The 13925-nt window shown below is 47.8% G+C and overlaps 1 protein-coding gene across 1 annotated transcript; it reads left to right on the top strand.

Annotated features, from left to right (window-relative positions):
• Positions 1-13041: 13041 nt before the first annotated feature.
• Positions 13042-13677, top strand: LOC147990664 (uncharacterized). The gene has a single exon (XM_087538342.1). It carries the CDS (start codon positions 13042-13044, stop codon positions 13675-13677), a length of 636 nt encoding a protein of 211 aa, XP_087394468.1.
• Positions 13678-13925: the final 248 nt, after the last annotated feature.

The raw sequence follows: 13925 nt of genomic DNA, 5'->3' as shown, positions 1-13925 counted from the left end.
TGTGTTCCGTACGAAAAATAGTATGCGCTACGTATGGTACGGGGCACTAAAGGATTGAACCGTGCAACGACTTCCAAAACATTGTGTTTGTTGTTCCAACAACACATTTATTCAACCAGAAGACGAAATATACTACTGATTGTACATTGAAAACAGTAGCAGCAGCAACCAGGGCTGGGGGTGCAACAGAAGTAGTAAGCAGGCCAGAAGAGTGAAGACGCAACTCTCTCTTCCAAACCAAACATCAGCCATCATTACAAAAGGGCTACCAACAAAGAACAAGTGTATGCATCAAACTAAATAAAGATCCTACTACACCAAGTGTACGCATCTAACTAACTGGCTCAGTTAGACGTTACTATTTATTAAGATGTGGAGATTGGCTGATGGCTTGAACTAGATGGGTGCCTGACGGGGGAAACTCCAGCCAGCGGGTCGAAGTCTGATACTTGCGACCCTCTCTCCTACTTTGGGCTGCAGAGCGTGGCGGCACATATCAGGGTATGGTGCATGCAGAGACGCATGGTACGCCGTGTACACACAGTTTTGCCTGATGAACGAAACCGCGCTGCCATCATGATCCTTGCCGTCGGTTATCTCCTAGTTAATCGGATAATTCAGTCCGACAAACAGAGAGAGTGTACCAAGGCTACTTACCAGCCTCCAGTCAAAAATTCCTGAAGGCCCAGAGAAGCTGGGATCCTGCTCAAAGACCTTGTAGTGACTATGATTGTATTCCGCGAAACAACACGTCCGGTACGTGCGAACGATCATCAATCTTTCGCTGTCGTCTGATCGAGCCAGGAACCACCTGCAACTGCCATGCCACTTTTCTTTGAAAGGTTCTGGGATTAGGAAGGGTAGGGACACCAGGCGGCCTACAACATCATATCAAGTTGGAGTCAAATAAAAAAGGGCTCTTGATTTAGTCAATCTTAAAAACAGATTACAACGTTGAGAAAATCAAACTTGGTATCATGTTGGCTATTGTAAGATTCCGAGTATTCTGGGCCGTGGTGCCAAAGTAGTGCAGTGTTAATCGAAGGAAGGGGGATCAATCGCCGGGTGTAGACCTCCACGAGCATCCGGCTGCCGCGACCGTCGATGAGCACCATCCAAGACGTGTTCATGCCGACCCAATACATACCGTTAATGTAGTTGAGGCTGACGGGGATCGGATCGCAGTCAAGGGGGTTGATGCTCGCCACCCTATGATCGTTATGCTGCGTGACACACCGTTTCTGAAGATCAGGCGGCATCAACAAGCAAGGAGCTGGCTTAAAAAGCTCCGGCCTGAGGGCTTTGAGTAAACGGTACAGCCCCGACGAGCACGCGGCGAGCGGCATGGTACTGAGATTGTCCACACGTGAAACAATGAGCTTGATTACCTCTGTGGGGAGCGAATTCCAGCCACTCTTTCGGCGGACGCTGCTCGGTTCTGCCATTGTTAGTGCTTGGGTTTCGGACGAGGGGGGAGGCTCCTTAGCGGGGATGGAAGATTGGACGAGATTATGTGCGGACAAAGATGGAGAAGCGAATATGTGCTACGGGAAGTGGACAGGTGATGATGACTACAGCACGCCGCTTGACTTATGAGACACATACCAGCAGCGTAGGGTCATGTCGATGCCAGACAACTTGCTTGAGTGATCACAGTACTGGTACTCCCTACAGTGCTATGCCCTAAATTGCTTGAGTAGAGTAGTAGAGTAGGACTCTGCTCTACTACTAGCACCGGAGGAGTATTATATTCTAATCTAAAATAGTTACAAACTTCAATGCCCGAGCGTGGAAGGACTATGAACCATGCTCAAAAACCGTGTCTATGTGGTGTTTGGACATGGGCGACAACCTCAACGCCAACGGTGCTGCTCCCGTTGCACCATATGTGTTTCTGTCCTTCCTGTTCGAAATCGTGGTAGAATTCATGTTTCTACTCTGTATCCTACTACTATGCTGGTCCACATGATTAGTTTCATCTCTGTTATAGCCGTCATGATTTATTTTGTGCTTATTTGGATTAAATCTCGTAGTAACTTGCTCATATATTCAACTGGCGCAACGTCCCCTACAACCACTCCCATTTCATGGACGGCCTAGTCGATGCCTCCAAGGAGCCCTTCATCCACTGCTATGAGTGCCCGATACCGTTTTGTGGCTCACCGGCGGACATGGTGCATCACCTCACGAATGCGTGCAGCGGTCACTGCTGGCCCTTGGCGGAGAACATCAAGTACGAGACGTGCTACCTGTTCACCATGCCGGAGTCGCTGGAGGATCACTGCCGCCTGCTAGTCTCGGAAGAGGACGACAACTTCTTCCTATTGATCGTGGGCACCGGCGAGGCCCGCGCAGGCTGCCACCCCGTCTCTGTAATGTGCATCAGGGGCGACGCCGGTGACGCTAACACTGACACGAGGCCGATGTACGGGTGCGTGGTCAGTGTTACTACCCCTCCGGGTTGCGTGGGCGGCGACACCGGCCTCATCGAACGGACTTGGACTCTGGGGAGCTAGGACTTTCCCGCCAATGTGGACTTGGAAAACCCATGGCATCCTTTACCCACTAACGCGGTGCACGGGGACTCCAAGGAGGTTCACCTGGACATACACATTATCAAGTTAAATGTTGATCATTAGTCTTCGCTCAATGTAATCCGCTGTCTAAGCATGTGGAGACTTCCATGCAGGATCTTGCTCTATTGGAGTATCACGCATTAATAAAAGTGTATCCGTTTATGGTTTAGTCTAGAATCTTCCATGTATGAATTTTTACTACAGTACTGGTGAAAGACTTACGATGAACCATTTCTTACATCTCCTCTTCTCGCTTGCAAGTCATCCTGATTTAATCCCTCCGTCTAGGTGTATAAGGGCATGGTTAATATTACTTAATAGTATAGCCAATTGTTGACTATAAGAAAGTGCCACGTCATCTGTAGCCAACATGTATAACAATCGATACTCAAAAACTAATTCTTAAAGATCATTTCTTGCAAAGCACAATAAGTGTTATTTCTTCGCAAGTTTCGGATGCAGGTTGAACAGTTGAACGCTTTTGTTTGCAAAAGATACCTTTTTATCTATTTCACCCGGATGTTTGTGAGCTCTAGAGATGAAATAATATCCGAAGAAACCTATCGATACCCGTTACACATGAGATGACCCCCACATCCTTTGTCAAAATAAACAACTCCCCGATCAATGCATTTCACTCTTCGGTGCAACGCACGGGCACCTTACTACTATAGATTAGTACGACCAAAAATTGAACTAACATTATATATAGTACGATAAATGCTGATGCATGTCACCTAAAATTATATCATTCAAAACTATGTTCAAATACGAATCCAACGATATAGTTTTTGTTGACATGCACTAACATTTTGTCAGTTAAATCTTCAGTCAAATTCAATGGGGACTAATAAACCACGACCGATGTAGTACAAGTGTAGAGGGCGGTGCTGCATGAGAATCTCACCTCTCACCCTGCTCATGGCGCGGCAGTGAAGCCGTCATATCACAAAACCCAACCACTCCCAGTAATAAGTGGCCTGGTAAAATAAACGGACAAGAAACCGTCACATCCCTCCGTCTTTTTTGCATTTCATCTCTCTGCATTTACTTTTCCGGTTCATCTCGCACACTCGATCCCTAGCTACTACTCCTAGGGCCAGTTCTTTTGGCAGCTTCCCCAGCTTTTCCCACAAGACTAGTCACAGTGGAGAGTAACAATAAGGCGCCACACTCATTTATTTGGGCTTCTAAACTACTACTCCGTCCTAGTTTATTCCTCACCATTGTAATTTGTGCTAAATTTTTACCAAATATTTAACTGGTTTATTCCTCACAATTGTAATCCCTCCGTCTAGGTGTGTAAGTCATCTTACAAAAACCAAATAATCCCAAAACACTTAGGCGCGGTGCATTAACTTCTACCTCGTTTCTTGTTTCTTGACATATCAACCAATAAGAGATAAAGAGTGTGCATGCTTTTAATGACTTGAGATATCAAACACGACATGCAGTTGTTAGTTCATTGCATGCAATACTATTAATTAGTAAATAAACATTAACATTTCTCGTTTTCTCCTCCTCCTTGGTCATGGTGCACATCCTAAGATGACTTACTCACCTAGACAGATGGAGTAGTGCATGTGACATGCACTAACATTTCATTAGTTAAATTTATGATCAAAATGTGACACAAATTACAATGGGGACCAATAAACCAGGACGAAGGTAGTAGTTATGGGATTACTAATCTAGAAGCCTAAAAGAACTGGCCCCTGGTACTCCTACTAGTAGTAGTACACAAGTTGGAATTCCAATTGCACGGCACAACTTGTTAGGCAAAAATTCGATACAGGGTGTAGGAAGCGGTTTGGGAATTTGCATGCCTTTCCAACCAGTGAGATACTCCATACAAAGTACGACAGAGAAATAACCGCAGAGAAGGAAGCTAAAAGTAAACAATCAAACGAGCATTTTTGCATTTGTTTTGCATTGAATCGTTTCACAAGCTTGACTAGTGCTGTTTTTCTACTTTTACAAAAACCGCATCGTAATGTTAAAACTTGCATTTGCACATACATAAGTAATAGTAGTATTCCCTCCGTCTAGGTGTACAAGTCTTCCCTCCTTCTTGGTCATGGTGCACAACCAAAGATGACTTATTGACCTGGACGGAGGGAGTAGCATAGTCTGCAAGCATATATCGAGAGAGACGTGTAGTGCGATAGTATATAGTAAAGTTTGTGCTATATGCACGTACTTGCAAAATGCGTATGAATACACAAGGTTTTCAAACTTTCCCTTTTACATACTTAATTAAGGACGCTAAAAATTCCTGAACGTTCGGGATTTATCATTTGCGTCCCAAAACTAATGAGATCGCCTTACGAAACAAAAATTATACTCCTCCTAAAAGCCACGGCGCTCGCAGGAGCGCTTGCGACGCGCCACGAGTGTCGTGGTGCACGGCCGTTTCCCAGCGCGCCAACACAACGCCTCTTCCTCAGCCTCGCAACTCGCGAGGTGCTGATTGGCGGCTTGCCGGCGGGCGAGCGCGATCTCACTGGTGTGGTGATCCGGCGCCGACAGGTACTCCTCCTCGCTGGAAGCGTGCACCCGGTCCACGTACCGCCAAGCGTAGATGAGGCGCTTGGTCCTGACTGCACTCATGGCGTTGGCACGGGCGTCCTCCGCCACCCTCACGGCCCTCGCACAAGCCTTCTGCCAAAGAGCCAATTGCCTGACTCTCTCGGATGCGACATAGGCCTCCCAGGCAGCTTGTTCCGCTGTGCGCTTCTCTTCCTCGGCCTTCTTCTCCACCTCTATTTTGGCGCGCTCTGCTGGAGGCAAAGCCTCCCACAAGGCGACATCCATTTCTTTCCAAAGCTCCTTAGGGCTGGGGGGGCTCGGCGGGCGGCACGGCGTTCTCCTCGTAGCGAGGAGCCGACGCGTCCTCCGGCGCGCATGCTGGCGAGATTGGGAATGCCGACGCATCCACCTCGACGCATCGCAGCGAGGAGCGGAACACTGACGCGTCCTCCTCGACTAGTGGTGGCGAGGAACGGAACGGCGACACCGCGCGTCGCGGCGAGGAGCGGAACACCGACGCGTCCTCCTCGACTAGTGGCGGCGAGGAACGGAGCGGCGACGCATCGCGTAGCGGCGATGAGTGGAACACCGACGCGTCCTCCTCGACTAGTGGCGGCGAGGAACGGAACGGCGATGCATGACCGTCCGTGCGGTGCAGTGAGGGGCTCCTAGGGCTTGGGAGAGGCGATGCCATGGTGGTCGACGTGAGAGGGAGGGGGAGGAGATAGCGATGAACGTGAACGTGAGGGGGAGGAGATAGCGATGTCGTGGGAGGCGCAGTATTTATAGCGAGCAATGGCACACCTACGTAAGATATGGACTGAGCTGCACTGACTTAACTGCAGGTCCGGTTGCGTCACTGACATGTGGGCCAGACCCCTGTTGGGCCCATATGTCAGTGACCCAATGCACCAACAGTTAAGTAACAGCTATGTGGGCATATTTGTTGGAGTAAATTACGGGGGAGCGAAGGGGTGGAAATAATGTTGGTCACAACGGATTGGATGAGCGTGGGGGGAGGAGAGTCATGCATGCAGATTTTTTCACATGGGATGGAGTGGTGGGACCGCTAGAGGGAGAAGGAGAGTTTGGCAGGCATATTGTTTCCACACATGCAGAGGAAAATATTTGGACACAAACGGGCTTCCTGCAGGTATGGGGAACGGTGCATAATAAGTCATCTTGCATGACGGGCTAGGTATAGTCTCAAGTCATTAAAAACATACACGCCCCACACATGTTCATATTTCAAGGTGCACTAAATTATTGCATGTGATGATTAAGGCTGGCCATAATGGTGGTATCTTAGCTGGTATCATGCACACGGGAATAGCAAACATGCTGATGTGGCAAAGAATTAAAGAAGAGAGGGGGGTTAGAGTAAATAGTGTTCATGCATGCATTGGTAAACACATTTTTTTGTGAAGAACGACAACACTAGTTGAGTACTTTTGCAGACTTCAATAACTATTCCACCGCCTCTACTATCTTGATAAGAGTAGGTGAAATTTTTGAATCGAGCCCGTTAAACTAGAAGGGAGGTAGTGGTACTCTAATAGCTAACCTTGTTGTGATGACAAGATAGGACATGGCACACACCTGGACGGAGGAACTAGTCTGCATTGTGCATTTAAGTTTTGTCTGAAGTCAATGTACCTCTACTTTCACCAGACTTATAGAAAAATGTGTCAACATTCACAATGTCAAATCAATATTTTTACACTCATTATAAAACGTAGTTCTTATACTCATTATAATCAGTATTGTAGATATTGATATTTTTAGTATAAATTTGGTCGTGGGATTTCATTGATGCTGTCAAAGCGTGGAGGAAGCGGAGCTTAGGGCTTGCATTGTCGGTCTCTACATAGGTATTTCTCTTCATAATCCTATAATTTTAGAGACTGATTGCGCTTTTGTGGTAGCGTCTCTTGCATCGGGGGACTATGACAGGTCTGCTATGCGTGACCTGAAGATGAAAGCATTGAGCATCTCGAAGTTGATCAACAATCTTCAATTGTCAAAGATTAGCCGTTGGGCCAATAAGGTGGCACACTTAATCGCTAAGTATAGCTTTGACAATAGATTAGATGGTATTCTTGTAAATAACGTACCGCCCTGTGTTGTGAATATTGTATCGAATGAGTGTACTGGTGTGGCTGGTTAATTAATATAAGGTGGTGTTCAAAAAAGTATAAATTTGGTCAAACACTTTGCAAACGGTTGACGGGAGTAAAAAGGACCAGAGGGAGTATCATGCATGCGGAGTAGGCAAAAAAAATTGCTTGTCTAAAAAAGGCAAAAAAATGCTCATTTATAGCCGGTCGAAGTCTCAAAGGGCGCGACCGCGCGAGGGAGGCGAAGGTCGTGGGAGGCGTGACATTTGACGGAATTAAGTGAAGTTACATCCACGCGCCGGCATGGCGTGCGAACAGGCAGAAGCTATACCGTCAGGCCTATGATATGGGTCTAGTAGACATGACATCTAGTGGGTCCCGCATAGTTCTCGAGAACTCTTTGGGGGCTTGCAGCCGTTTATCCACCAGGCAAGCCAGCAACCCCACGCCGTTCGCACGCCCTACTCGTCCCCGTCTTCTACCTTACAACAGTTCGCTCCCTGTCGTCCCGTCCTTTCACATTAGTTCGCTCCCAGTTTTTTTGCGGGGTACAATAGTTCAACTTCTCCTAACCCTCCTCCAAAATCCATGGCCTCCCAAATCTCCATGGTCGCCACTGAGTACCAGGTTAGAGCCATCACCGGCGATCAGTTCATCGTCATCTACACACGTGGATCCGAGACGGTGAAAGCATGGCTTGCTCGCTTCCTACGCATGTTCAACAGTTCAACGGATGAGTGGGTCGATGGGCTAGATGTTGAGTACACCACAGTCCTGGGACAAGAGAAGGATCTAAAGGACGAAGAGAGGAAGAAGCCCGCCATGATCCAGGTTTGCGTACATAATGTTTGCTTGGTCTACCACATATGCCATGCCGACGTTGAGTGCCAGGATTTTAAGAACTTCCTCAAGGACAAAAGAGTGAAATTCGTTACTGTAGGCTTTAAGAACGACAGGGATGTCCTGCGTCGAATAGGTCTCGTTGTAGGTCAGCCCTTCGATCTGCAGAAGGCAAGCCTGGTGTCCTCCTCTCAACCTTCAATGTTGACCCTGGCAGCAGCCATGATCGATCCTTCGTACGCTAAACTGGAGAAACCTCATCACGAGTTTCATCATGCATGGGAGTCGAAGACATTAGATGAAGATCACATCCTGTACGCAACAATGGATGCCTACCTTTGTTTAAATATCTACAAGGGTTGGATGAAGAAGCAGAGCCCAGTGTCCGGTTCAAGCAAAGAAGCATCGGCGAAGAGGATGAGGAAGAGGGACGAGGACGAAGTCGAGGACGTGGACTCGGACTCCGAGTAGGTGGCAGTGCCGTCGCTCATGCTGGTTCTACTGTAGTGTCAAGCAGACTAGTTGCTTAGTTTATTTTCAAGGGTGTGTTGTGCTAAGGCCCCAGCAGAACTATGTTTATGTTCTTTCTCGTTATTTGAACTCTTTAGTACGTACAGTAGTACTAGTACTATGTCTTACTACTATTCTTCTTGCAGTTGGTACTACTGCTCGTATCTTTGTGTTCCTACTGTACTTAATACGTTCGTACTAGTAGTATAATTTGGGTCAATCGATTTGTGAAAGAAGTTCAATGGAGCGAAGGAAGAAGATGGCAGAAGAGGTGGAACAAGCCCTTCTAGCCATCCATGTTGCATCAAACGGCTCACATGAGTCGACTGACCCAAATTGCTCCTTCAGATTGTAAGATCCACGTGGCATTCAAGGTCTCGAAGGTAGATTCCGCGTCCACACCCGGTTTGCGGGTTTGATGCGCGCGCGACTAGCTTCCGCCGCGACAGCCACCATGCACGCCTCCTCCGCATGGGCGGAGACGACAATGACATGCTAGTTCCTCCTCGCCGGCGTGCTGGAGCACGCGCTCGTCCTCCTCTTCCTACGCTGCGTGCATAGATGTGGCTCCACCAGCTGCTCGCGTGCTTGGCAGCACGGCGGCATCACGAGGAGGGACTACAGATGATGTGAGCGGGCGAGCCTTTGGCTTCATGGCACAGGGATGGCGGCGACACGGCGGTGATGGGAGAGAAATTGTTGGCCGGAGCAGGCTGGCCCCGGCATGCGCAACGGCGGTGGCAGCATATTGATGAGTGTGCGTGTGGGAGCTTACTTTAGTTTTATATATAAGGTTGGTCAAACTTAAAAGAAAACCGTACTAGTACATGTAAACATTAGACTTAGGCAGCGCTTTTATTAGTTAGTACCACAACCACGATATGGAATCCTGTGCAAGCGCGTGAACCGCGGCCGCGCGGTCGATCGAACGGTGCGTCACCTTGTCGCGCTCGAAGGACATCCACCGAACCTTTTTGTGTGTGTGAAAACAATCCTCGAATATTACTCAACTTTTTTTTCCTGTAAAAGTTCTTGACGCTGCAATATTTCCATATATTTGAATTTAGCTCCAATTCGTGTTTATTTGGATTTGGACGTTTAAGGTGCGCCCTAGTTTTTTAATACTGATTTTGTGTGTGTGACTGAGAGAGAACGTGTGTATGTGTCCATATGTGTGTTGTGGCAGAAGGGCAATGTGGAGACGGTGTGCGTGTGATACAGACATAGAGAGGTGTGAATGTGCAAATGATCATGCATGAGTGAGACATAGACAGATGCCGATACGTTGTGTATACATGAGAGAACAGTCTTCTAGTTTACTTGTGTGTGTGTGAGAGAGAGAGAGAGGGAGGGAGAGAGAGAGAGAGAGGGAGGGAGAGAGAGAGGAGCATCCGTAACACAACAACCATCTCTCTCGATTCGTCCGTCCCTCGCACGGTCGCATGCAACACATGCATCAACGCACACATTTTGACACCCTCACCCGGCCCCTGCCCACCTCAAGGCCCGCACAATCTCTTCGTGAATACCCATTTCTCTCCTTAGGTTTGTTTTCTCTCAATATTTGACACACACACACACAGAGACACACGCAGCACAACACACACACACACACTCCCCCGAGCACACAATTCATCCCCATCCAAGGTTATACGGCGACCACTCTCGCATGTGCTTCTTTGCACCCCAACATGCACAACACCTCAATCTTCAAAGAGGGCATTGAGCAGATCAAAGACGGCGACCACGCCGCGCTAGAGAATGTGGGGTCATTTGGAAGCAGGGTGATGTGATGACGGCTGACTGACTCCTCCCCCCACCCTCTCTCTCTTGCACAAAATTACCAATCCCTCTCTCCCCCGCACAAAATTGTCAATCCCTCAACCCACGAGATCCTTCCCGTCCCGTCCATGTTTTTCTAGCTCTCCCATCAAACATGTTGTCTCTTCTCCTTCCACGTATACAGAATCCAGATGCACACGCATCTCATGTATATTACATGTATCCATCTTTCTCACAGACCTAACTTCTTCCTCTCTCTTTCTCTCTCTATCTCTCTCGTTAGGTTTATCTCCTACTCTCTCGTCCACATACATACAATCTTTCCCACCCTATATGCTCCATCTTCAAAAGCTCTCTCTACACGTCTCATTCACACATTGGGATATGTCAAAATGTTGCTTCTATAATGGATGATGTAGAGTTATGGTTGTTTTTGTTGCATCCTACAAAGTAATAACTATGAAATGCATTTAGATTCTCATTTGACTGGGATTATGTGAGTTTGATCATGTTGTGAAGTACTATAGACCTTGTATACATCTTGGAATTCGACAATGATTGTAACTATTGAATTGTATAGACCATTACATTCGAAGTCAATAGCCTAATATATTTATTTCACAATTACAACAAATGATTAGTTCACTACAAACTAAGAAAACAAATGTGTACTCCCTCCGTTTTTATTTAAGTCAGCGTATTAGCATTGGTTAAAGTCAAGTTTTTTAAACTCTCAGAAAGCTTATAACAAAAAATATTAACATATACAATAACAAATAAATACCATTAGATTCATTATTGAATGTACTTTCACATCATACATATTTGTTATGGTAAATGTTTATATTTTTCTATAAACTTGGTCAAACTTTAGGAAGTTTGACTTCGGTCAAACCTAATATGAAGAGTTTACTACTACTACTCGCTAGTTGCGTAGCCGAATCACTCAACACGCCACACGGGGAGTCCAGTGTCACAAAATTTTGAGGTCGGCGGGAAAATCTCCCGCGACCCTGATTCGAGCAGTGGGAAGTTACCATCATAGCCTTCGGAACAGACCTATGAATGACGCTTGATAGGGGGCTGTTTTCGTAACTTCAGGTTCACCCTACCCAGCCAACCCCACCCCGGCACCCAGAGTAGTACACCTGAATACTCCCCATTTTCTATCCCCACCGCAAAATAGACTTCTCCACGGCACCGCAGCCTTCGTGCTCCTCTAGGGATGTCACTGGGGACAATCCCCTATGGGGATACCTACAACATCCCCATCCCCATCTATTCCCTATCATCCCATCCCCATCCCCGTTTACATGATTGGGGATGAAATTTCCCCATACCCATGCCCCACTAGGGAACGGGGCCCCATTAGGGTCCCCATCCCCATAAACAAATACTCATATACATAATATGACACCCTATAATCAACATAAATAAATGGTGTTGTCCTTGTCCTGCTAATGCCTATCTAGGTCATACTTACTTCTTGGTCATGGTGGCAGCTGAGGTGAGGACGTGAGATAGGTTTAAGGTTTTTTCAGAGTTTTTTTTGTTTTCGCAAGCTTGTTTGTGAATATTTTAAGGTTGACCGATGTGTCACAGTTACTAACCTGGTCCCCGATGGGTATTGGGTCTGGGGAATAGGATATCATCCCCATCCCCGTTGTACCCTATGGGGAATAAATTAGTTTTGTAAATATCCCCATGGGGATGTTTTTCGCCCATCCCCACCGCCTAATAGATGAAATCCCCATGGGTTTGGCGGGTATGGGGCCCCATTGACATCTCTATGCTCCTCCCCTTTACATCGGCGCACTCGTCCACCGCAGCGCATCTGCCTCATCGACGACCTCGTACGCTGCACTGGAGCCGGTCCACCGTCGTCGTCGTACACGGAGCCTCTTCCCCGGCATCGTCTTCCATGGTCTCGGATCTGCTTTCCGGAAGCCGACGCCAAGCGCAGAAGTACCATCATTGTGGACAATGAACTGACTCCCGTTGCCGACCATGACTCACAGAGGCCGCCACGACCATCGTTCTCCTCCTCGATTGGTAATGTGTGTATTGAATCACTTAGCAGTACATGTGCAGTTCCAATTTTGTTCATACCTACCCTTCAAATTTCCTGGGTGCTATTGTTCCCGTAAAAGTAATTGGTTATAGCCTCCATTGTCCAACAGAATATCAGCTTGTAATTGTGCGTCGCTCCCATATCGCGCTGTGCTTGGGTAGGTTTTTCATCTGCAACCAGTAGTGTGGCAAATGATGGAAAGGTTTTTAGAACTAGCAAGATGCATTTGTATGAGTAGTTTATCTTGTGGGAGAAAAGGATGAACGAGGGAAGGCCTTATTTGCAAATCTGGAGATGGGTATGGGTATCTTTTTGCAAAATTCCCATTTGTTTCCTTCCTATCTGTCAGATATAAATCGGACGGCCTATATTGCAAGAAAAAAAAGTATAGAGAAAAAAAGTAGACAGTAAAGGAAGTAGAGATAAATATAAAATATAAAATATAAAATAAATATAACAGTACATAAGAGAGTAGAGATAGCAGAGGGAAAGGATCGCGCGTGCGGGAAAAAGCGGTCGGGCTTGCGCTAGTTTTGGCGCGCGGCATCCGGCGCGCTTTATAAAATCCAACGCCCTCCCACCGCTCTGTGCCTTACCACCGCTCTCTCCCTGCTCTATGCCTCGCCACCGCTCTCTCCCCGCTCTTTTTTGCCTCGCCGCCGTCGCACCGTCGCCGCGTCACCGGGAAACTTGGGGATACCGCGGCGTCCGCGCGCGCCCCTCCGGCGGCTTCTCCGCCGAGATCCGGTTCTGCGGGATGCGCCTCGGCCTCGGCAATTTCAACACCGCCAACGAGGCCGCCCGCGCTTACGACACGACGGTGTGGCGCCTCCAGTGGCCTCATAGAACATTGAACTTCCTCAACGTGCCGACGCGGGAGCGGGCGCAGGAGCTCGCGCCTCTGCCATGGCTTAGCACCGACGAGGACTGTCGCGACAACCGGAGGCGGGAGCACCGTCTCGGCATCGCCGAGATGGACGAGGAAGCCATGGCGCTGTGGCGCCAACACTTCTCGCATGACATCATCAACGAGCATGAGTTCTACGCGCAAAGGAGGGCGGAGAGGCATAAGAGGAGGGCGGAGCGAGCCGCCTATCGCGAGGACAAGTGTAGGCGAAAAGTGGACGCTCAATTCAACATGAGGCTAGGAGCAGCGTCGCCCTGGGAATCCGACGATGATCGGTATCTTCACGCCTACAGTCAGACGTCGGAGGAGGACATCACCGAGGAGGAGTCGAATGACGAGGAGTAGTTGAATTATCTTTTTTTATCTATCTATGCTGAGAACTATCCTCTACTCTCTAGTATCTACTTCTCGATCTCAGCACTGTAAATGCATTTTTTAAAGCGCCGCGCATTGCGATTCTGTTGGAGATGCTCTAACATGGCAGACGAGTGCTTTAATGTTGCCCACATGATGCGTGAGTATTACTAGTAGTATATTTTTCTTGCCATGTTGAGATTTTAAAACCACGAGTGCGAACATGCAGAGGAGCAATG

The sequence above is a fragment of the Triticum urartu genome, chromosome 1A (assembly GCF_056163025.1).
Source record: "Triticum urartu cultivar PI428250 chromosome 1A, HENAU_Tu73, whole genome shotgun sequence".
NCBI lineage: Eukaryota > Viridiplantae > Streptophyta > Magnoliopsida > Poales > Poaceae > Triticum > Triticum urartu.
The sequence above is the reverse complement of the archived record's forward strand: the minus strand, read 5'-3'. Positions and strand labels throughout refer to the sequence as shown.

Coding starts and splice junctions, on each gene's coding strand:
- LOC147990664 (XM_087538342.1), top strand. CDS start 13,042: ATGCCTCGCCACCGCTCTCTCCCCGCTCTTTTTTGCCTCGCCGCCGTC.